Here is a 26141-nt window from a genome sequence, read left to right as displayed (position 1 = left end):
AAGTCTACGAACGGCGATGTTTTGATAAGAATTTTTGAGATTTTTCATATTCTCTTTATACCCCTAAAAATAATTGAAAATGTGAAGTCGCAGTTGGTAATAACCATTCCAAGTTTCACAGGCTTCCCTTCATTTAATAACAAGGAAACATGATATGTGCTTTTAACTGATTGATAAGCAAATGCTAATTTTTCATTTGGAAATGTTTGAAAATCTTGTGACAAAGGCTTTTCCGATATAGGTTCTACCTTAACAATTGAACACACCCGTTGAATCGTAAACATTAAAAATAACAGAGAACGTACCCTGTTTATAAAAATAGTCTATGTTTCACGGGTGTGTTTAATTCGTTAAACTCTCTACACAACACTGAGCACGGGACTGACAATATTAGTGAGGGGGTTTGCTTTCGCATTTTTTACTCTGAATTTTCTGTCTTATAGATGCAATTAATACACAACAAAATCGCTTCTTATCTGAAATATTAAGGATGAAGATATGATTTGTGAAAGTGCAAGAATGTGCTAATGAAGCGCGTCCAGAAATTCGTAGTTCCAATAATTTTCAGAGAAAATAAGTTTTTAATTAATTTTATTTTAGTGTGAAATACCTTTGCAAGTCATGATATTATACAGAAATTTTGAGAAAATATTAAGTTCAAATCTGTGTCTAAGCACCTTTAAAGAACTTATAATGATGGACTGTCCTGTTAATAGCATACCCTTCATGTATAAAAAATAAAGTCTGGACAGAGTTTTAAAGTTTACAGACTTATATTTCAAAATCGTCGTTAGAATTCAAATATTTACCGTAGACGTACATTTTTCCGCGTTGGATTAATTGACGCTATGAACAAGGTCACAACATTTCCGCGAAAATTTGTCACAGCGTACATAAAGTGCATCTAGAATGAAAATGCATTATATTTATGAAGGTATAAAGGTACTACATAATTAACGATTATGTATACATATATATTTTCCATGTATATTTATCCTAAATACACTGTAGGTGCAAACTACTTCAAAAATGTAAAAGTGTTTTAAGAATTCACAGAAGACACTTCTTTCACTAAAATTATTATTTTTTGTTGACTATGAAAATACTTGCAGTAAATTCGAACTCCCCCCGCCCTCCACGATTTCAGTTAACGGCACTTGTCACACGACTATTGTTCTCAAGCAGTTCCAATTAAATAGACGCTAAGACCCGTGTTTTTACCGCAGTTTTCAGATTTCTTTGTGTTTTGACTTGTAATTGATTGAATTAATCAAGACCTGATTAACAGCTGTTTAAATGGATGTGAACCCAAAACTTGGCTACTAAATATATTTTAAAATATTTAATATTCGGTTTGAAAATTACGATACGTCCAAGCGTATTTAAATGTACACCAAAATCAGTTATATCTAAAAAAAAAAAACTCTGTCACGTTTCAGAGCACAAGACCAGGCGATCCATTTTAAAAAGTGTCGGTTTTTTCTTATGAAAGAACCCCGATTTCCCCAATCCTTGAACAAGGGTTTCTGTTTGAACAGGACTGGAGCACACTGATCCGCCACCCCACAACAACACAAATAAGCTTCAGTGTTGATTATGCTTATGGCCTGCATTTTTCCAGGAAGTGTAACGCTCAGAAAAAAATGTTCTTCATATATTTGATTAAATCATCGTTTCTAGCAAGATACGAGCTAGCGGGAACCTTCTGCATACGTATTATTCTGAGTCATTTGATCATGGTACTCAGGAAGTTCATCTTTGAAAACACAAATATGCACAGGTTATAGGTGCATTGAGCAAAACAATAGTAATTTTTCTCATATTTTTCAATATAAGGGACTATATTTTTTTTTTACATGAATCCGCGTAATTTTTTACCTGATTAATCTGATATTGCGATCGCGCCTTATGACTCCGTGGAAAAAAAGTCACGTACGTCTACAGTTTATGTTTCCAGATCGTTTCAGACTAATACATTATATATATATGATGTATGATTTGTGTTCAGAAACTTTTTTTTGAAAATTTTCATCCTACGAATGTGTTTGACTGTCATCAGTGTTAATTGTCTCTTGTATTGGTAATGTGTGCAGTTTTAGCAAATCGATTACACCCGGTCAAAGATAAACAATAACAAGGTTCAAAGCCATGTTACCAAACACAGGATTATCCTGTTGGTTCAAATTCTGTATTTTTTCCGCGTGGTATAAATTATCGCTAAGTACGCGGTTACAAATTTTACGCAAAAATTTGTCCAAGCGTACTTAATATAGATGTAAGGCATATAGTGACAGTCTAAGAAATCCGCGTAATTTTCTACGCGTGGATTTAACAGAACTTGAGATTCCGCGGAATTATGAACCCATGGAAAAAAGTACGTCTAAAGTAATTAAAATTTGTAAGGAAATCAAAATTGTAAACCAAAAAAGTAATGGTTATAAGCTTATGCCCCTCAATAATTTGTTGTCTATTGATAATTAAGAAAAAAATATTTGCAGATTAGCGATACATGTTTCAGTATATATGGTTAAATTTTCATGGCAATGACCTTTTCATGCTTTGACAGATCTCCATCTTCTCAAGCCACGGTCTGGAGTTCGCATCTAGCTCTCTCCTACCCGTGCCTGCTTGATCACAAAAAGTGTCGAAATCTTGAATATTTACGCGTTTCTATTGTGACGTCATATTCAGTAAATGACAATATTTGTTCCCATCGCCATTGAAGTCAACAATTGACATCAACAGTGTACAAGAAATATTTCGTATACTGCGATTGGATATTAAAAGGTCCCGACAAAGATAATCATCCGATTATGCTTACTCCAATTGGCCCCCGTGGGGATGAGGGTTAGAATAGCTCCTCAGTACCCCATTGCTTGTCGTAAAAGACGACTAAATGGGGCGGTCCTTCGGATGAGACCGCATGAACTGAGGCCCCGTGTCACAGCAGGTGTGACACGAAAAAAATCCCTCCCTGCTAAAAGGCCGTAAGTGCCAAGCATAGGCCTAAATTTGCAGCCCTTCACCGGCAATGGTGCCGTATCCATATCAGTGAAATATTCTGAAGAGGGACGTTATAAACAGTATACAATCAATCAATTTACTCCCATTGGTCAATATTTAATGAGCTACGAAATATTCTTCTCTCATTCAACCACGGCAAGAGAGGGAGTAGACTAGAGTGGGAGAAGATAGTACACTTTGGCCGTGGTTTGCGACTATGACCGATCTCAATACTAAAAGGTTTCATTTATCGTTTTTTTTAAAGATTAAGATGAAGATCAAGAATTCTAAACGGTAAAATTGATTGTAAAACGACTAAATACCCTGAAATTTCTGTTCTTCTTTTTGTAGAGTTCTTTCCAACAACAGAATTACCACAGTACAGGACAATGCTTTTGCCGGCTTACACAATTTAAGTTATCTGTAAGTATAAGTAGTACTTATTTTAACAGGAACTGTAACAGATATTCTCCAAACGTTTTCCCAATTATATAATGAAAACAAGGATATGGATGTATGTTAGCTGAATTCAGCTGATTGTTTTTTTTCTACTGCAACCTTTAAAGTTCACTTATTTTCTTGCATCCATACTATTGACATCACTTTCTCATTTCAAATTTCTATAGATAATATTATAAATTTGAGAACAGGGCGTAAAACACGAGTCCCTGAAAATTTAAAGGGTGGGATAAGGTACCTAGGAAGTGTAAGCATACTACATCCCACAGCCACCATGAGCCCTAATCATTGATCAAGTGGGCATTCAATATTTAAACAGAAGCCTAGCAATTGGTATGAAACAAATTGACCAAATGGTAGAATATATTGTGGAGAAGGTGAATAGGGCGACGGTATAATTTATCTCATGTTGACTTTAAACAAGATTGCTGAAATTAAGCCTGGGATTTGATTCTCTGATTTGATATTTAGTTTTCTGTCGTTGTGTAAATCTTGTGTACCTTTTCTGGAGATCGTACTGACCAACGAATTAACATTCAAGTTTGTGATTCTTACCGTATATATGCCAACGTGATAAAGAAGCAACAAGAATCTTTCATTTCTTCTTCATAAGAAAATGCTATGGATAAAATCAATTTAATAAATGATAAGCAAAAACATGCTAAAATATTTCAATTGTAGTTAAAAAGGGCGGATTTCTTTTCACGATTCAATTGATAATTATTGTTTTTCAAAACATATTTTTGTACGTAAATTTATGCTACCAAATACACCGATTAGCGTTTGAAGCATTATGTGATTAAATATAATGATACTTCTTAACTTAGTTATGACAACATTGTATTATTATTATTATTGTAAATGAAATGATACAAGACAACTTAGTGTCGATAAAATAATTTCATTATTTGATATATTTTTGATATGTCTATCAAACAGTTATCAAGCTCAAAAGTCAATTCAACAATGCAATTTTGTGGCAAAGCAAACACGGACCTCTAAAACATCAGAGGTGCGATAAGGTGCCATGGAGAAGTGAGCATCCCCCGCCGACCGGTCACACCCACCGGTGCTCCTAGTCATGATCGGGATATAACGGGAAAATACGTTGCAATTCAATGTGTTAATAGTGGTCTAACATTTTTTTATAAAAAAAACGCAGTCAGGATTTGACAAAAAAGATATTTGCTGAGAAGGTCATTCTATCGACCATAAAACTCACAAAATGAAGACTTTAAGCTGCTGATATTCTTGTTTCACCAACTTGTTTTTCAATAACTTACCTTGTTGTAGAAATTGTTCATACATAAACCATGCTCTAGTGTATCAAATAAACTAAGAGATATAAAGGTGTAAAGTGCATATGCATGGGAAGTTGACGATTGAGAAGTAAAAGTCAATCTCATTTATCAGAAAGCTTGGATTTTAGATTACTATTAACTTTTTTTCTAGTAAAATATCCAAATATGAAACAGATGGTGTCTTTTATTTCAAGCTCACTTAATGATAAATGTGATTAATTTATCTTTCCAATTGTCAACTTCCCTTACTAATGCAACAATAAGCCTTCATCACCTGCATACAGAGTTTATATATCTCAGCTGATTCGATACGCAAGAGCATGGTCTACGTAAGGGGAATTATAAAACAAGTGAAAATTTATGGACAAACAAGTTGATGAAACAAGAATATCAGGTGTCGATTAAAGTCTAAGAATATTTAAAAATGCTATGGTAGAAAGATGCATTATTTCATAAGAAAAAGAAAACAAATGAAGAATAAAAATTAAGAAGAATTTTCAGTATCGGTATTTAAACTAGAGCAAAGCTCGTTGCAAAGCAACGAGTAGGTCTTCCGCCCTGTTAGACCGAAAGTAAATTTTATTAAAAAAAAAAGAGAGAAATGACGTCTCTAATGTATGTTAAAAATTGCAAAAGTAAGATATATTTTGCTACTTCCTGTTTGACCGGAAGTGACGTCGACGGACGGAAAATTAAGTTTTATGCTTCCAGTGACAAATATTTCCCTAAAACATGTCAAAAACGGCAAAAATATGCAGTTTCGGACTTCTTCCGGTTTGGCCGGAAGTGACGTCACAGGACGTATTTTGATGACATCAGTAGATTTTACCAGAGATTTTCAACAACTTTGCTTCTTTGATGTATAACAAATTCTCAATACTTTTTGAGATATATGGAAAAAACTTTTGGCGCCTCTAGATCCCTAAATTTAAGGGTCAGCCCTTTTTTCAAGATATCATTTGAAAGATCTTCTATTTCTGCACAAATTTTGTTCTATATATTTTAACAAAATATTTTTAGTTTAGAAGATAAAAAGCAAAATATGAGTAATTTTTGGCTCTTTTAAGCGTTCTAATTTTTGACCCCTATATAGCGCCATTTTGAATAAAGAAATCGAAAAAACAAAAACCGATGTGCACAACTTCAATCCTTTTATTATAAAAATTCAGTAGAATTTCTGCTCCAGCTTTAGCCATCTCTGAGCCTTTGTCTGGAAACGAAAGCCTATAAATTTTCGTTTAAAGGGAAATAACGCAAAACCGGAAGTGACTTTTTGAACTTTTCGACAGCATTCTGATAGAGTTTAGTAACTTCTTTTACCTCTGAAAATTTTAGGGAAAGCAATTGAGAAATGAGTGAGATATGAGGCTTCAAAGTTGGCGTCTAGGAAGTAGAAGAAAAAAAAAAGAATAACTAGAGCCGACCTCGTTGCAAAGCAACGAGTAGGTCTTCCGTCGGAGCTACAGACAGAGAGAAATGACCTTGAGTCAAGGTCATGCCACGTTCTAATGATAAAGCAAACTTTTAAGGGTAGATATCATCTTATTATGTTTTACTATTAAAAAAGTGATAGTAAAGGAATGTTTGCGACCTTGACCTTGTCAAAATGACCTTGGGTCACACCATGACACAAGATGGTGATGAGCATACCCCATTTGTGTGCTACTGTATTGACAAATTCACACATGTTTTTTTTCAAACAATGCATCCAGTCAAAATATCTTATCCTAAATGACCTTGATTTAAGGTCATAACACACTCTCCATGATTTAAGCCATACCTTTTTTTAGATAGGCCTTGTCACAGCTAATACACATGTGTAAAAAGTTCTGGTCAATTTTAAGCAATGTTTAAATTTTGGAAAAGCCGGATAAACTTCAAGGTCAAAGTTCATGAAATACTAGTATTTGATATGATTTTATCACAGGTTACGTGACATTGTGATTTGTGTAATATGAAAGCCCTATCTCTCCTCATTAAAAAAGTTATGATCAAGCCTCAAGGTCAAGTTGTCAAAAGTCAGTGTGTTTAGAAAAGTGATGTCATAGGTAATTCATAGGTATAAAATAAAAGCCCTATCTCTTCTCAGTCAAAAGGTATGAGTATTGTTAATGTTTTTGAAAAGCAGGTCAAACTTCAAGGTCAAAGGGTAAAAAATTAGTGAATTTTAAAAGGTGTTGTCACAGTTAATACATTTTTGTTAAATTAAAGCTTTTAAAAGTTATGGTCAATTTAAAGTAATGTTATTTTTTTTAAGTAGGTCAAGCTCCAAGATCAAGGTCACAGGGTCAAAAATCACAGTATATTTGAAAATCAGATGTCACAAATAATGCACACGTGAAATATCAAAGTCCTATTTCAACTCATTCAATAGTTATTATCAAGTTTAAAGTTCTCGTGACAGATGGACAGACTGGCTGACGAATAAGGTTTAATGTTCCCCAAAAAATAAATACATGTAATTTGAACATGATAGATTGAGAAGTACAACTAATTAAAAAAAATTACACAATAGAATATATTAGAATATAAATCAGGTTTCCTACATGAGATTTCTTTAAAGACTTATTAATACAAATTATTCAAGAACATGCAATACATGTTCTTGGAGGTTCAAGACGCGGAGACCGGTCATTTCGATGAGATGTCTTGTTACGGGGTTGGTGGTGCCATAAAAGGATTTAATTCGCCTGATTCCACCTCTGTTTTTTTTTAAAGTCTGTCTTTGTGCTGCTAGTGATTTATATTGTTTAAACAAAATTTAATTTTATGAAAAGAATTATTTTAATGCTTATTTTTGACATATGCTTAAGTTATTAACATATCAATTTGAGTTTAAATAATAAAAAGGAATTTGTCACTAAGTATTTATTTAAGAAATTAGTGTCAATCCTCTACATCAAAGAGCGTCTGACTTGTATGTATGATATAAATTGCGTAAATGTGTTAATTGAAATTTGAGTGAATCCCGTATGTTGTGTGAGAGAGTTTTTAGATCCGCCGTGGACTATCCCGGACGTGAACATTAGATGTACAGGACATTCCGTCATCAAGAAAATATAGTTTTACTCTGGACTATTCCGAGTTACCAAAACGTTTGTGTGTATGTCGGTGTGTGAGCTTTACAACCTGTCTTTGTTTTCTGTGACTTGATTTGATTTATTTTTCAAAAAACAAACTTTAACTTTTTATTGCTTGACTTTCGTTTAATAAATTTTCATCACAAGTTCACTTGTGTTAATTTAACCAAATATATTCTATTATAATAATGATTCCATCTTCTTTGTTAACTTTAAATTGCTTGAAATATATAGTGTAAAAATCCAGAATGAAAAAATGAAATTCAATGTTAGAAATGAAATTATTAAGTGTCGGAAAAGCATTGCAAAATTCCGGAAATCAAACGCAGTAAAAACTGTACCCCCCCCCCCCCCCTTACCCAAAGAAACTAATACATGCATACACTTCGATGCTCGAATGAACACTTTAATCGGCACAAATTTAAGAAATTAAAACGTTTATATATAGGAAAGTTTAGTGACGAATACTAATCTTTTTTTCATTTATTTGACGACCTGTGAATAAAAAAAAGTCGCGTATGATTGTTGGTTAACATTGTAATAGGTTATGGATTAATCATGGATTTCAACACCAGTCCTGACCTGTACGTACCTGAACAAACTAACCAACTGACATTCTCGACTCTGAAGGAAAACGTATCATTTGAGGGAAAGGGGGTTACGTATCGCGATGAGAGGAAATTTAATTGTCTCTTTTAGTCCAATAAACACGAAAAAATTGCTTGGAATATTTGTATGCAACTACATGGCTTTCTCAGAAACAATTTTGAATTTGTTAAAAAAAAAATTCTAATTATTCATTTCTTTCTCTCGTATTCTGAAAGCTCGGAATGTATATATTGGGGGGGGGGGACTCTTCCGTGTAAAACAGCATGTATTTAGTTACCATCATGTACCCGTAAAATCGTGTCATAGTGATATTCTTTTTATTCGAAGAAATAAAAGGAATACATTCGGTACAATGCAATTATAAGTTATGTATCAATTCATGCAAATCTTAAAGTTGCTTCATTTACGATTTTCATGAGAATTGGAAACGTCACTTCCACTTACAATTTACTGTGCAATGTTTATAGGTATTTGTTAATTTAAACAACATCGCAAATTTTTCTGATATAAAGCAATTAGAATAACTTGATATAGGCCCGTATACATGTAACGATTGCAATTACTTCAAAGTGGAGGGGGAGACGGGGCCTAAAAAATCGTCGTACTACGTGTGTACCTTTCCAATAAAAGAATCATCCGCACAAATCAAAAATAAGTTGCAGTATTGATATCCCCAATTTTTTTTTTAAATAACGAGACTATAATGGACTTCACAAGGGTAGAATTGAACATTAAGTTATCATGTTTATGGTACATGTGCAATTAAAATCACTATCAAAATTGGCAGAGTTATCGATAGGTCGTCCTGTGTCACCCTTCAGTGTAACCGATGAACTCGTCCATAGATACCTCAGCAGATGAGAAAAGCGCGTGTAAACGCAGCCCCTTCTATTCATTCGTCAAAGAATAGAATCCGACATTCAACACTTTTAAATCATGTTCAAGAAAACCTTAAAATTTGTGTATAGAAATATTCTTACGATTAGCGCAAATGACATTTTTTCTTGATCTTAAATCTAGGACTCTAGTAAAAATCAAAGAGCGGTAATGTTGACCTCACGAATGTATACAGTTTAATGCGGGATCGATAAACGGGTTTCATGACCATGTGATAACTGTACACACAAAACACGCACACTGTACACACGAAACTTTCAGGGTCCGAGGAAAATTCACGATGCATGAATTGAATGACAGTGAATTATCTTAAGCTTGATTTTTTTTTATAAATAAATAATGCTTCATTGAATATTAATACTTAAAAATATTTTTCCTCTCTCCCGTCTTATTCTTTACACTAAACACAGGGAGAAAGTTGTCTCTGAATAATCTGTATGACATCCAGCTAGAGAATACGTTAAAAATCTTATTTCAACAAAGTTTAACATTCAATTTAGCTAGGTATATATTATTCTTATCCAGTTAATTTCAGTCATACGTGTTATACGCGTACGCATATAGAATTCTTCTTCACTTGCCGTATAAAATCACTTACATGTACACGGACTATAAAGTTTTTTGCTCATCTAATAAAACATGACTAGAACAAAATAACGTTTTCAAGAGATCAATAAGATCCTAAAGAACCCATTTCAAATCGATAACCATATCGAAATATTTACCGTTTTTAAGTTATAATGCAAAAACTTTCGAGCACCCTTGGCCCCTAATTTGAGGGGCCAGCCCCTTTTTAATGATGTCAAATGATAGATCTTAAAATTATGCACTATATTTGTAAAACTTGTCTTAACAAATTATTTTTAGTTTAAAAGATCCATAAGGAAATAGATGTAAATTTTTGGGCTTTTAGGCATTCTTATTTTTGACCCCTATCTAGCACCGTTTTGAGCGCAGAAATCGAAAAAGAAAAACCGATGTGCACAACTTCAATTCTTCTAGTATTTAAATGCAGTAGACATTCTGCTCCAGCTTTTGTCGTTTCTGAGCCTTTGTCTGGAAACAAACAGCACCAAATTTTAATTTAAAGGGAAATAACTCAAAAGCGGAAGGGAATTTTTGATATGTATGAAAACATTTAAATTGAGTTTTGTAACGTCCAAAAACTCTGAAAATTTGAGCGAAATCCGTTAAGAAATGAGCGAGTTACAAGGTCTCAAAGTTGGCGTCTAGGAAAAAAAAAGATTAATAGGAATAATCTTAACCATCAGAATCAGTAGAAGGTCTTCCGCCTGAGCGGAAGACCTTAATAATCTTTACCAACAGAATCAGTAGAAGGTCTTCCATTGGAAACGGAAGACCTTAATTAACGTCTGACCTATAAATGCTCAATATTGCATCATTCCAATGATCCTTCCAAGCGTTATGATCTGCTTATTGAGGTATTATTGAGGCTAATACTTACTAAATTATTAATTAATAGTTTTAAATATGTGTGAAAATAAACACATCTTACCTAGCTACCAGTGTCATACATTTGCTTTTGAGAGGTTAAACAGACGACATTATTGCCTACAAAGAGATGTTCGATATTGAACGTTCGTATTCGGAATGTTTCGGGCATACTCATATCAGCATTAAATAAAACGCTAAGATATTGAACGCTAAAATTCTCTAGATTTTTAGTAGTTTTTTTTTTTATTATAGACTATTTTTTTAGCTATATAATAAAAGGTTTTATTCTATGCGTAATCTCATTAATTATTTATCAAAACGATAATGTGTTTTCAATTAACATTCCGTGTGTCAAGTGAGGAATTCGTATACTTATGATATCTAATTGAATCTTGATTGTTGTATATTATTTTCAATCTTCAAACTTGATTTTAGATCTCTGTACCGAAACCAGATATCCGCAATACCAAACAATGTATTTAAAGAATTGCCAAATTTAAAGACACTGTAAGTATAGTGATTGAACTTAAAATTAAAAACAAAGAAATTTTTGTAGGAGTAAGCATTACCTGTAGACCAGTCACACCCTTCGTTAGATTTATTACTGATCAGGTAAACGGAACCATTTGGTTGTCAAAGAATCTTTAGTATGAAAACGAAGGCCTAACCATTGATTTGAAACATGTAAGAGAAAATACGACTTTATTAGCTACATTGTAATAAGGTCTCTATAATAACCCTAATAAAATGCCGACTTCAAACGAGCTTGCTGAATTCGCTGTAACATCACTTTATCTGTTCACTACAATATCTCGATTTAAAAATTGAACTTGAATATCGAATAAGTTGGGAGAGGTTAACACCATATGCCCTATATTTAAAGATGAATATTTGAAAGATTCATTTTCCGATCCCATCTGTTTGATTTCAAAATGCTCTGTCAAAAACTGTAAAACCTATGAGGTTTTTATAACAAACTTTTCGTTCACTAGTAATCTTACAACTTCTATACCAAAACTCAACCGGAAATCTTCTAATGTTGTCTACGAATAGAATGAACCCTTTGTTGGCCCATTTATGTTAGGGAAACCAGGAGTGTACCTTAAGAAAAAAATATTGACACATCAATTTCAAATTAACAACGGAAACCAGCAGATTCAATACAAGCATTTTAATTAACCGGATAATTCTATTTTGTCAATGAATGTTAAAAAAATTGCACCATGAAATATATAGAGTTAACGAAGAGTATTCAAGCTCAAAAGACCTTTTAAAAAATCAGATCAGGAAAAGAGAAAACACGGACTTCTTCAACATAAGAGGTGGTATCAAGTGCCAAGGGGAATTGTCATCCCCTGCAGACCGGTCAAACTCGATGTGTGCTCCTTTTATACCAAACATCATGATTATCATAAAATTTTGTTGTAATGTTACTATAAATGTCTGCATTAAGCCAACAATATTCTTTTGATAGATCTCTTTTCGAAAACAAAATCACAACAATACAGGACGATTCTTTTAACGGCTTATACAATTTAAGCAAATTGTAAGTATTAATAAGCTTTACTCAGTATGATGCTGTGTACGTATACTTATTTTACGTAAAACTCAAGTATAGTCTTTAATCAATAATCAGTTTGAGATTTCATTTGAGTACTTGTTTCAATACACTGTGAGTATGTCCGAATATCTCAAATACTAGGAAGAACTAACATACTTCTTGCTAAAGATATTTATTCATTGCTTAATATATTTTTTTTATCATGTTTTGCATATCTTGTTGTGGCGTCATGGATATTAATATACTAAGTACAAGTAAAAGAACAAGGAACAGTTTTTATACAAATCTGGCCCTGTATTTTTCTAAAATATGGATATGATGTTAAAACCCACCCTTTCTGAGTCATTGAAATTTCATGCAGTAATTAATAATATACAACTTTTTTTTTCGTATGACCTCCTAAATGCTAATAGTGTTGTCATGAACTTGGATATTTTTCCATATCTTCTTATATAGTTGCAGAAGACATCAATTTTCAGTAGAATTGTCTTTCAGATAATACAGAGCACATGTATCGCTCCTTTTAAGAATTTTAAGATTTTTAGAATTGCGATTTTTCAACGTTTTTTACAAAACATATCCAAAAATTGAAGTGGGCAAAGACTGTGAACACCGTTTTCTTAAGGGAGATAACCCCTGAAATGAGTCATTCTGAGGCTTTTTCGTTTAAAACTTAGAAATGTACCAAATTGATAACGTCATATTTCTAGAATGGTCCTCCTTCGTGCCATATTCTTAAATGATATATCACACCCATATTCTCAACTAATTTTTAAGCCGATTTCATTTAGAATGCATTAAAGGACAAGATAGGCTAAGACTCTCCCCCCCCCCCCTTGTTTAAGGTGTCGTTTAGAACAATGCGACAGTTTATCAGTGAAAACCTGTTGTCACCCCTGCCACAAACTGAGTATTGTTTCTAAATTATGGGATACACAGACATCACAGGAAGGTCGGAAAATATATCAATTTCCGATTTTTAAAAATATTTTTAAAATACTTTTTTGCAAATTGTTTCAGAAAACATAGAGCATAACCTTGCCTATCAACCAAATTTATAAAGATATGTATTTCATACACTATATATATAAACATATAGACAATATGTTTTTATAAAGTGAAAATTATTTCAAATTCGTCGAAATTCCACTAGAATTGAGGAAATTCGGGAAATTGTTTCAGTTTTGCACCTCTTTTGACCTCCTTGTAAGCTTTGAATCAAAATTAGTGCTGGTTTTAAAACAAGCATCAGTTTCAGTTCTTAACTACAAACTTCAACAGTTTTAACTGTGTTCTGATTTTTACATCAAATAAGGAGCCAAATTCGGCCGTTACCATGCGTTGTCCTTTAATGGCGCAATAAAGCCCAGACCGTACCTTCATTATTGGGAGTAGCCGCTGGATCGTTTTCCCAATAATCAACACCAAAAATGGCCACCCCAGATGGGCTAAAGTGTGTACTGGGTAAAGTAAGTTTTCGATTGCACAACGGGGCGCAATATCAGTATAAATGGACATATATCAAGCTTACAATGTTATCCGTATCAAACCAGTACAAAATTGTTCAATGGGTCAATATTCCATAAACAAAGTTATCAATGTTTATCATTAAAAAATTGTTAACGGGCTCATAAACATATCCAGTGAATATCAAGGTCCATAGGCAATGTGTCAGTGTTAACTGCAAGGAGATGTGCTGATTTTGTCACAACAAATGTTCAAATTATTAACAGCACAAATCCATATGATTTGGGATTTAACGATAACGCCATGCTTTTATGTTTATGGCGCAATTCTAGAAGAAGGACTCCTGTAGATGCACTGCGAAATGGACTTATGATCATTAAGATACAGACATAAGGACAATTCCTGAAAGACATTTTGTAAAGAAACAGGGTCATGGTATACAAAATGAAACTCTGGCAGCAATTTACTACAAAGAATTTGCAGTGACAATGTGTTTTTTTAAGTTACGACTCAATTTTTATAAAAAGTCCTTTTTAATGAATTAACATACCAATGTGGTTGTCAGCTAAATTTAGAAAGAGGAAAAACGTTGCAATTCTGGAATAATAAATTGGTGTTTTAATTCCAAAAATTAAGGATGTGCGACCAAATTTTTTCGGGAAGTTCATACTTTCTTCCTTATATTCAGCGATAGAGAGATGAGAATTTGCACACTATTATTGGACTTTTCAACTACAAATGCAGTTTACTTACGGAAAACGCTAAAAAAATAATTCATCAAGTGCATTTTACTTACTATAGAAACATTAACTGTTGACATTAACACAGTTAGCATTAAGTATAGAAAAGATGAAGTCATTGCTTTGTCATACAATTAAGCTAGTTGTTAATTGGTCCTAATAGCCTGAAAAAAGTCAAGAAAAAAAATGTCTCGATTATTTAATTTAAAAAGAACAATAGAAGCTCTTTCAGTTTCATAAATGCTCTCTTCGCCGTATCATACGGCAACTAAGGGTTACAACATTGCAGAAAGAGTACAAAAACCATGTAAGAGTTCTGATTTTGTAAATATTTTCTACAATAGTTGGACTCCAATGAAAAAGGTGAAGAAAACGAACAGTGACCAGTCTAAAACATGTAAACAAGGCATCAAGCAAGGACCCGTAGAAATTACATATACATGTACGGTACATGTAGAAATAATTTGAATTCATTGCCTCTTGGTCGTGAGAATAACAGCATGACTCGAAAGATATTTGAAAAGTAATAGCTACTATAGGTGAGTTTTTAACTCCATTCCTTGACAGCTGCTTTTTCAATAACATTGGAACTCCTATATTTACTTACCTGGTCATTGGTCATTTGCAAAATTATTTTGTTAAAATATATTCTATTTGCACACACAAGTACTATGAAGTTGACATCAAAAAGATGCTTGAGTTTCTGATTGACAATATCTATGTGGGTTTCCCAGCAATCTCTTGGAATTCCCATGGGTACCAATTGTGCTCTGTTATTAGCAAACCTATTTTTGTATCTATATGATGAAGAATTTATGCAAAATCTTATGCTTGAAGAGAAAAAAACACTTGCTGTGGCCTTCAACTCGACATTTAGATATATCGACGACGTATTATCAATTAACAATGGTAATATCCACTCTTATGTAGATACGATATATCCTGGTGAGCTTGAGATAAAAGATACCACAAGAGCTGACACATCTGTTTCATACTTGGATATTTAACTTGAAAACGTTAATGGTAATCTAACAACCAAGCTCTATGATAAACGTGATCACTTTAACTTTTCTATTGTTAACTTCCCTACTTTTGCAGCAATATACCTTCATCAGCTGCATACAGAGTTTATATATCTCAGTTGATTCGATATGCAAAAGCATGTTCTACGTATGAACAATTTCTAAAACGAGGTAAATTATTGACAATCAAGTTGATGAAACAAGAATATCAGCAGTCTCGTTTAAAGTCATCATTTTTAAGTTCTATGTTCGATACAATAACCTTCTTAGCAAATATAATTTATCATTGAGTCAAATGCTGACTGACGTTTCTCATACTAATTGTTAGTGCGTTATTTATATACTGAATTGACGATCGCGATGGATTTTTCCGTTATTTCCCTATCATAATCAGGAGCACACGGCGGGTGTGACCGGTCGGCAGGGGATGCTCACTTCTCCATGGCACCTGATCCCACCTCTGATGTTTTTGAGGTCCGTGTTTGTTCTGCTCTTATTTTGTATTGTTTTATGGACTTTGATATTGAATACTCTTCGTTATCTCCATATCCTTCATAAAAAGAAGTTAGTCCTATAACGTTTGAAGTGTACTCAGAGAAAAATGAATTCTGGTGGAAAGTTCAATTTACAAAGACAGGGAAAGACAATGAAATATTTATTTGAAGTTCACTAACATCTGTTGTTCACTCATGTAAACTTCATTCAACATTATTTCATGAATAATGAACGTGGATCATCAGGTTAAAAAATGTATGTGTTACTATGTAGGCACATCTTTAGCAATAACATAACTACATTAGACAAAAACATGTTCTTGGGACTTCCAAAATTAAAGACGCTGTAAGTATGCAGAGTATTTTTTAGATAATTCAATTTTGGTAATGTGGAAAATGCTTAAAATAGTTTTAACATGTATTTTGGTCTTAGTTGATTATGAAATATTATTTTTAGATTTGATATAAAGAACTTTTATTGTTTTATCTATATATCAGAATTAAAAGAGATATCACACATTAAAACTATGATAGTTTTATTTGTTAAAGGTCAGTGGAAAGGAATCCTCTGCACTGTGACTGCATCTTAGCCGATTTTGTCAGATTTTCCAAATCAAGGAAGTTAACATTGACGTACATACCGTATGACATAGAACCGAAATGTTCAACCCCGAGTAATCTGACAGGAGTATTGTTGCGGGATCTCTCCTCAGAGGACATGAATTGTGACGTCACTACAGCAACTACACCAATACGAGAAACGTCAGGTAAAATGATTATTTTATTCAATAAAAAACACTGAATTGTCTGAACTGAAAAACACTCCTAGGCATTACCTATTTTTAGAGGCGAAAACGCGAATAAAACATGAATTATCAAAACGCCTAAATCTCACCCACTCAACTTATCTTTATTTTTAATATCGTTTATTTTTTATGTATGAATAATTATCTACAGAACAAGGAGTTAAACTAAGCTTCATATTTATCCTGCAAGGTAAGATTGCTGTTGCTGTTCCCAAGCATGGGGAAAAAGTGTGATTAGCTATGAAAATGGCTGGAGTGTGTTCTTTCTTAATGAAAATCTGTAAAGGGGTCTCTTATTATTGCTAATATTGAAAATAAATTTTCTTGTCAAAAGTCTTTGTTGGGTTGAGCTTCCAGGCTGATATTGATGATTACTGGAGGCCTGGTATACTTGGCAAAACTACAAAAGGCATTCTATAGCTTACAAGAAAGGACCTTAGACTGAAATTTAAGTAAAGGGGATTGAGCAATTGTTTTCCAGCACTTAATTTAAAATTAAAATAAATTGTCAGTGGCACTCCTTTAACTTGATTTTTGACCGACGTTCAATCGGTTTTTGACAAGAACATAAAGAAAGCGTCTGATTGCTTTATTTTGCAATTTGCTTTGGGAAAGAACAAGCGCAGATGTTCGTGACTTTTTAAACTTGGTAAATAATTTTGACCATTTTCTTATTTTTAAACACGTTTTAGAGAATTTCACCGAACAGGTGTAGCTATATAGACTTCTTGATCCGTTCCCGAATTAATAATAGCTTGTACATTGTAGATACTTACTTGCGCAGTGCGTTAAGTTTTCAAGTACATGTTATTCCTAAAGTTTGTAAAATAATCAGTATCACTATGAAAAAGTTTAGGTTTGTTGATGGCTTAATTTGAAATAAAAACTTGTGTTATCATATAACTTTGTTCTTCAAGGAAAGAATCTAAAAAGTTATCGCAGACATTTTTTATTTTTTTAACAATATCAAAACTTATTTTTATATTTGCTGTATCAATTATGTTGTACATGTTTATTTCCGATAAAGTTAATCTTTATAAGGAAATATAAAGAATTATTAGTAAAAAATCTGATCCCTTAAAATTATATTTTTTTAACAAATATGATATCAGTTATATGTTTACATTACATAATGAATCCAAATTTACACAAAAAGAACAAAAAAACATGAATTATTTAATCAAATAAAGTTTTAGGTTACACATGAGCGAGAGATTTTTATTTACTTATATGTTTTTGTTTTATTTTTATTTCATTTCATTATTTATTTATTTTTGTGAAATATGGATAGAAATGAAATATAGCAATAAGAGAATTAGGTTTATCAAGCAGTATGCAAAATTATGTATGTCGAATCTATCTCATATGGAGTCGAGCTAAACCGACCCAGTTCGAAACAAACTGATTTCTAGCTGTTCCTATTTAGGCTCTTTGATGTCGTTGACTGTCAATGGCAATGGAGTGATACACAATATATGGTAGTGACTGTTTGACTACTCATTACATTTTATGGTAGTTAAAAAACAATGTATGTTCGAATACTGTTCGTTATCTCTACATATTTCAGCATATGACTGACTTTTATCACCATAATGAACTTTGTTTGCTGCACGAAAATGCGCAGAATTGTGTATCCTAAACCGAAAACGTTAATCCGCGGATTTTGACCAAGTGGAAGTAGTTAAATGTACGGTGTTTTTCGATATTTATCAATCCTAGAGACTGAATGATTAAATGCTGGAAAGAAACTCATGAGAATGCTATTTTATCCTTCAGGTAAGAATGAAAAAGAAAATCTTTATTAAAATGGAAATCACGAAAGCTATTTAAAAGCGAAGAGAGAGAGAGAGAGAGAGAGAGAGAGAGAGAGAGAGAGAGAGAGAGAGAGAGCTCCTTTATCGATCAATCACATAAGACGATTTATGGAAACGGGTCGTTTTTTCTAATAAAACTGATAGATCAAACAGCAAAAAACCCTTTATAATAGGAATAAAATAACTATAATTAATTAATTTAATATAGTTTGACAAATTGTTCGTCAATAAAAGCGATCCGACTCGATTCATTATCTTTTTAATCGTGACTTTTTCTTGTTAAGAAAAAAAAATGATTCACCTCGAGAGGATTACCTACCCTTCAGGTAAGATTTCATTTGTACAATACTTTATCAAAAGCAATATTGTTGTATTATAATTGTTTTGATTAAACAATATCAAAGGAAGATAATAAGTCCCCAGACCATTATTATTTGTAGTAGTAGTGGTAGTAACTAATAATAAAACGCCTTATATATATATTTATTAAAAAATCAATCATTCTAAAGTGGTGTACAGCAAAGAAAATATACATTTATAAAAATATGAAGACAATATAAGGAACAAAAAAAAATATTGAATGACATAGGATATTAAAATTTGGGATTTATAAAATTAAAAAAAAATTAAAAAGTAGAAAAATGTGATGAATATCAAGTATTAAAACAAGAAAAAAAATATAATTACAGTTGAGAAGAAAAAAATCTTGATATTAGATAACTTATTTAAGAGTTACACAAATGCTCTTGTATAAATCACAATTCAATAAAAGTCTATAATAACACACCAAAGATGAAAATTTAATCAAATTTCTCCATAAAAAATGGGTTTAAGATATTTTTAAAAGTGTGAATAGATGGATATGAAAGCAGATATGAAAGTAATAAGGCCAGAGGGATGCTGCACAGCCACATTAAAACGTCTGTTGCCATACATTGCGGTCTTTGCAGTATCAGCTTGTTTGCTGATCTAAGGGAACGACCAGGTTCATAGATGTTGATGAGCTCTACAATGTATTTTGATGCCATGCATTTAGCTTTAAATAGTTTCGTTTTTATACTGGATGCGTTTCTCATTGGAAGCCAATTAAACATAAGAATAGGAGTAATGTGCTTCCTTCTGGTACGGGTAATATAATTGCACTGCAATTAGCATAGACGAGCTTAGACAACATAAGAGCAAAATTCAATGGCCGTTTGTAGTAGCATGCAGGAGACGCGGATGGATGAAATTTGCTTAAGCAAGCTGAGAGACATCAACTATACACCGAGATCCTTAACACCAGTTGCCTCACTAATGATGGTGTCACTAAAGTTCAGATGGTAAGATGGAGACTTTGACTTGATGTTTAGGAGCAGAAACTATAAAGTGTGTTTTATCCTCATGACATTTTGCAGCATATTTCTTAATTATTACTGAAATTATTATTATTCCAATGTTCTGGGTAAGATTTTACATGTTCTAACGTATTGACTTCGTTTTCAAAAACTTAAAGTGTGTTTTATCCCCCATTTTCAGTATATTGCATATTTTTTAAATTTTTATCAAATTTTTATTATATTCCGGTTAACAAATTTTGTGATAAATGATAGAACTTAAACAGGTAAGAATTTTATTTATTCAATTACATTTGATTTTGTTTATGCATATATATTTCAATACTGATTAGTTATAGAAATTGGAATCCAATTTCAGATTTGGTTTTGCTTAACATTCTTTTGTTTAAAGAAATATCCTTAACAAAAACTCAAGGAAAATGCATGCAATGTCTCACTGGAAGTAGAAAACAATGTTTACAAATGTAATCTTACATTCTAACTTCACTCACTTGGGTAGTACTACTACATATATCACTTTTCTTTTTCTTCTCCCTGTTTTTTTTATTTGTTTTAAAGGTACGTATCAATAAGAAAATGTCCATGGCGATTTTTTTTCATTTTTGCTGTTCAATGTTTCATTTCATTCCAATAGTATAGAGAAAGGGGTGAGGAGAGATAGGATGAATATCTATATTTTGTGATTTTATATTTGTTTTATATTTGCTTTATACACTGAGCTGAAATGATGTATATTCGCGAGGATTTGTTGATGATGGCAAATATGAATTAACACAAATTGAACTAAAGAACAAACCTTCAAAAAACGATGTTCATTGTCTCTTGTTAGTTCAAGCATAACACACATAGAAGAAATTTGAAATTTAATCCTCCGAATACTGTAAGCACAATTTTCAGGTTTTCATTGAAATTGTAACGACTCACTTAACGTTGCATTCATTTATCGGTTCAAACATTTAGATGCCTTGCTTTTTAATTTAGTAATAATTTTGTATATCAAGGTCATGGTATGTATTTCACAATTTTGTATAGAATATAGAGATGATGTCCTGCATGCTAGCTTCAGGTTTTTGTTTTGTGTAATACAAGTATAATACGTTCTACTGTAATTTTGGAGGCAGAAAAAATCCTGAAATTGTTCATGTATCTATTAACATGTATTTAGTCTGCACATTACTAATTGTGCTTATTTACATGAAACAATAACTATTCAGCGTACCATTTACTTGTAAACCTACAACTCTTTTTTTTATTTTAAAATTATTCTTGTGATATATAATTCCAGAAGTAAAACAAAAAGAGCTTCCTTTACAAGATTTATTTGATTTTATTTCAATGGTGATCATATGATTATTGATAAGATTTTCTTCTCAATTTTGAAAATTCCTTATTTTGTATATTAGACTCTTTTAAAGCATTTTTAAAGTAAGGATCATTTAAAAGAGGGGAATCAATTTTGTCTCATTTATAATAAAGAATAATGATGTAAAATCTAATTTAGTAATTATAATCATTATTAGTGCTGTTCGTACGTGCATTTTGTCCTGGTATTCAGCCGTCTCGGTAACCATGAGGTATGTATATGAAAAGGGGGCGTACAAGGCGTTTTAATGCGAAATATCTTTAAATTTTCATCAAAGAAATGTTCATGGAAAAGATATAATTTCCGAAAATTTGTTGTTAATCAAATCAACATTAACAATTTTGATTCATTTTTATTGATTTACTTATTGACTGATTTTATCTTGTTTTTTAAAGCAATTTCAGCTTAGCAAATTTTGCGGTGAATGTTTCAAATATGAATGGTTGAAGTCTCTATTATACATAAAGGATTTGATTGACTCGAAAATAAAAAAAAATATATTATAATTCTTAAAATTGAGTTTTATCCAATTCTATATGAAAATTGAACATTTCGAGGGAAAATGATACATGTATGCCCCAACAAACACTTTTATTTGAAATCCACCTGACACACGTAAACGATAAGAAGACATAATGGCGAAGAGCTAACTGCTTGCAAAATTAAGTCTTTCCACGATATCTTGGCATGCAGAGTACAAGTCATATGCATATGTGAGGTAATTTTTTTTTATTAATTTAAGTGAAAGGTAAGTCTAGTCGGTGGTTCAATATAATAAAGGAACCAAATCTGTAAATTAAAATATGATATAAACAGCAACATTTTACTTTTATAAACTTTCAAAATTGAGAAAGGTCCTAGAGCAGGAGAATATTCTCACCACTTGTACTCTTTCATGACATTTTTCAATTCTTCTAGTGTCGAAGCAAGTTATCAATATCTGACATCATGAAACAAACATTAATTTTTGAACTCCCCTAATCAAAGTTTGTGCCGACTCAACTGTTGGAAAAACAAATCCATGCATAAACTTAGCAACAAAGAAAATCAGTTAGGAACAGACGTGGTTGTCAGTCCTTATTATACCAGAGAACTGATGTATGATTTACTTCAAGTATGTTAAAACCCTTTTCCCCCCTATTTTTACTAAATAAATGCTTGCTTAATGAAATTTAAAGAGAATTGTTTCCGATCATGATGAGGGGCAAACGGCGGACGTCACCGGTTGGAGAAGGAATTTTTATTCCTCCATGTCACCTGATCCCTCCTCTGAAGTTTTAAGAGGCCTACAAGTGTATGTTTGCTTTGCTCATTAGTTGTATTGCTTGAATAATGTTCTCTATTCTACTTAATTTTGATATATATTTCTTTTTCGCAGGGGTTTTTTTGTCTCTCTTTGCCGCTGAATAGAATCCTGAATGCCATCTGGAAATACATGTATTCGATACACAAGAACATGCTCTACGTATGAACAATTTCTAAAATGAGGTAATTTATTGACAAACAAGTTGATGAAACAAGAATATCAGTATTCTCGTTGAAGGTCAACATTTTTAAGTTCTAAGTTCTATGGTCGATTCAATGACCTTATCAGTAAATACAATTTTTAACTGAGTCATGATATAATGCTGAACGACGTTTTTCATACTTATTAAATTGTTGAACAATTATTTACACTGTGATTATCGGCGGATTTTCCGTTATTTCCCAATCATGACAAGGAGCACACGGCGGGTGGGACGGTCGGCAGGGGATGCTCACTCCTCCATGGCACCTGATCCCAACTCTGATGTAATAGAGGTCTGTGTCTGCTCTGCTCCTATTTTGTATTATTTAATGGACTTTGAGCTTGAAAACTGTTCGTTATTTCCATATTTTTCAAGTAAAAACATCTGGTACTTAATTTGCTTCAGTTTTGAATAAAAATTCAGCTCGTTTAAAATTTAGATTGCCAGAATCAAAGGATTGCATTCAGCAGCCTCAGACGACACACCTCAAAAAACCTGTGTGAGCATTTTATCTACCTGTACTTCTGAACCAGGTTTGTACTTAATGTTTTTAAACATCAATAAGTTTTGAAAGTTTAAATATTTCATAACTAATAAATTTTCTTTCCTTAAAAGATTAAATTTTTTCTCTAAATTTAATTTTTATCAAAACAATGCACTATTTCAAGGTGTATCTTAGAGAACGACTGGATCAAGACAAGGCGTGAAAATATATGGATGAGCAGTATTAGATCAGTGATTAGATACAAAGATTTAACCGAGATCAGACATATAAAGAAAAAAGTAACACAACTGGATCAGTGATTCAAAAAAATTATTCCAGACCATGCATGGAAAATATGGACATATTAGATCAGTGATTAAAAACTTTTCAGAAAAATTTCGGACAATAACAATGATTAACACATAATAATATGTAAAAAAAAAAAAACATTATCTTTTTTTGTGTGTTTTGTTTCATAATTAAACAAATTTTATTTAATACATTTTTAAACTTTATTTTAAACATTTAAAACAGACTTGTACACAAAATTTAAATTTAAACACACAGCAGCTGGAAGAATTGAATATAAGAATAGCTAGGGCTGTTCAGAAAAGTTGAGGACAATATCAATGATCAACACATAATTATAATGCATTATTCTAAAATTAACATAATTTGTTTTCCATTGAGCACATTTACAACATTGCAACTTCAAAAACATGACGTAATGAATTTCTCCAAAATGCTTTACCTTGACATTTCACACAAATCTAGCTGGCTGGCGTCACACACACATTTTTAAAAAAAACTGTATTTACCACTTGCCATTTAGTTGAATACTAACTGTTTTAGTGACATTCATGTAGTACATGTGTAAGTTCAAGTTTTTGTTTATACAATGAAGCAACGATTTTAATTATGAACGTATTAATTGTCTTCGTTTTGTGTCGTTTTACAGAGATATGATTACCCACATCTGTACATATTAATCAATTGCATCTAGTAAAGCAGTTTCAAATTTTAATAAGTTCTTATGATATATTGAAAATTTCATATTCAAACTATTCAAATTTATTCTTAAAATATGTCTACAAAATTTATAAATTATAAATTATATGACAGATAGAAGTCTTCGAACTTTCCGAAAAGCCCTTGTATATCAATTGATATCTAAAGACGATGACAGATTGTGATTAACATGTATCTTTGAGTCTATCTTTTTATATACATGTATGCGGTTGCAGTTTAGCCATTCCCTTCTATACATAAAGAATCTGAGGGGATAAGGTGAATCAAATGCCCATGCACAATTTTCGGCTATGCAAGTACAGTTATTGGAAATATCCTAATTTTCCCAATTTACCTAGGCATTTAAATGTTTACAGTAGTTATCAAAATATTATCTAGATTGTAAACAAGCTAAACACCTGACTTTCATTTTCTGCCACATAATGTCCAACATGGAAAGGACTTCTATTCTGCAATCTACATATTGAGTTTAACCTGTATTGTGAAGATATATAATTAAACTGTTTATATTATATAAAATAATAGTGGATATTCTTTGGTTTAGAAGCATTTGCAGTCAAAATAAGTCTAAACGGGAATACACTCGCGTATTCCAATATTTATCATAATATGTATATACATTTTACATATTTTACTGTTAATGGGTTCGTTATTTCATAGATACAATGTATATATTATTAATATTTTCACTGAAAAATGTTTTTATTCCTACAGCAACTGAATTTTAAAGTAAAACAATACCAAAACTAAGATTTAAAAAAAATCAAAACATTAGAACATAATTCGAACACTTTCCTCAGTAAACGTTCTGTTTAAAGAGTTCCACGCTAATCTCTACTCCACGCAGTCACGTATGGCCATTTAAATAACATACAGTTCTCCATATTTAGCACGTGTATTTAGACTTAGAATTTCTAAGACCACGATGAATTTTAATAAGTATAAACTTATTTATGTAGAGTGGATCTTTGTACCAGATTTTTGCGAGTGTAAAGAGAAACATCTCAAATTCTTTCCATTGCCCTCATTATTCGCTCTCCAAAAAAAAGAAAGAAAGAAATTGTACGATGACCCACTCTTTTTAAGAAATGAAGTTAAAGCATCCAATTTTGTGTCAGTTTTTGTGAAAATTGAGTGTGTTGCATTTTGTCGTGTTCATCAGAATAGAATTTGCAGGTAATATCAATTTTGTATGCAAATGGAAAAAAGCAATACATCTGTACATAAATGAAACAAAAAGTAAACTTTGTAAAAAAATGTTTTTCTTGATTTTTTTATCAACCGTGATGTGTGCATATAAATCGACTTATACTCCCAGTTTCTTTCATTTTTATTTTTTCTTTTTACAATTTGTGTTGAAATATATGATACATATAAAAGCTTTTAATAGTGTACTGATAGCTATATTTGTCCACAGCTTCCCAGGAAGTGGGAGATAATAATTTAAGTCTGTCATTCTGTCTGTGTGTAACACTTTCGTTTCCGGACGATGTCTTTAAAAACTTTGAGCTTTTGAAAAGTTTGAGTCATATAAATCTCTATGACCTAATAAAACAGATCCCTTTTGATCTCTAGATCAAGTAGTCAAAGGTTGAGGTAAAAAATTTATTTAAGGTCATACGCAACGTAGTTTGAACTTTTTGGGGTTCTTCCCTGGAGTTGAAGAGTTCCACTAAATGAAGGACCTGTGTGCAATAGTTTTAATGTCTATA

At 32.1% G+C, this 26141-nt stretch overlaps 1 protein-coding gene and 1 long non-coding RNA gene across 2 annotated transcripts in view; both read left to right on the top strand.

The window, feature by feature from the left end:
* LOC134249237 (leucine-rich repeat transmembrane neuronal protein 2-like) overlaps positions 1-17462 on the top strand; it is a 65409-nt gene extending 47947 nt beyond the window's left edge. The window contains exons 4-7 of the mRNA XM_062731609.1: positions 3355-3426; positions 11240-11311; positions 16363-16434; positions 16638-17462. Of these exons, the coding sequence (XP_062587593.1) occupies positions 3355-3426; positions 11240-11311; positions 16363-16434; positions 16638-16890 (469 nt within the window). The 3' untranslated portion in view covers positions 16891-17462. The remainder of the gene's footprint in view (positions 1-3354; positions 3427-11239; positions 11312-16362; positions 16435-16637) is intronic.
* Positions 17463-21583: 4121 nt separating this feature from the next.
* On the top strand, positions 21584-23421 carry LOC134249240 (uncharacterized). The gene is made up of 3 exons (XR_009988235.1): positions 21584-22700; positions 22787-22896; positions 23356-23421. It is a non-coding gene; the product is annotated as an uncharacterized LOC134249240 (long non-coding RNA).
* Positions 23422-26141: the final 2720 nt, after the last annotated feature.

The sequence above is a fragment of the Saccostrea cucullata genome, unplaced genomic scaffold (genome assembly GCF_032062105.1).
Source record: "Saccostrea cucullata isolate Sc308-1 unplaced genomic scaffold, CSIRO_AGI_Scuc_v1 ctg3169, whole genome shotgun sequence".
NCBI lineage: Eukaryota > Metazoa > Mollusca > Bivalvia > Ostreida > Ostreidae > Saccostrea > Saccostrea cuccullata.
Note: the sequence above shows the minus strand (reverse complement) of the source record. Positions and strands in the feature narration are given on the sequence as shown.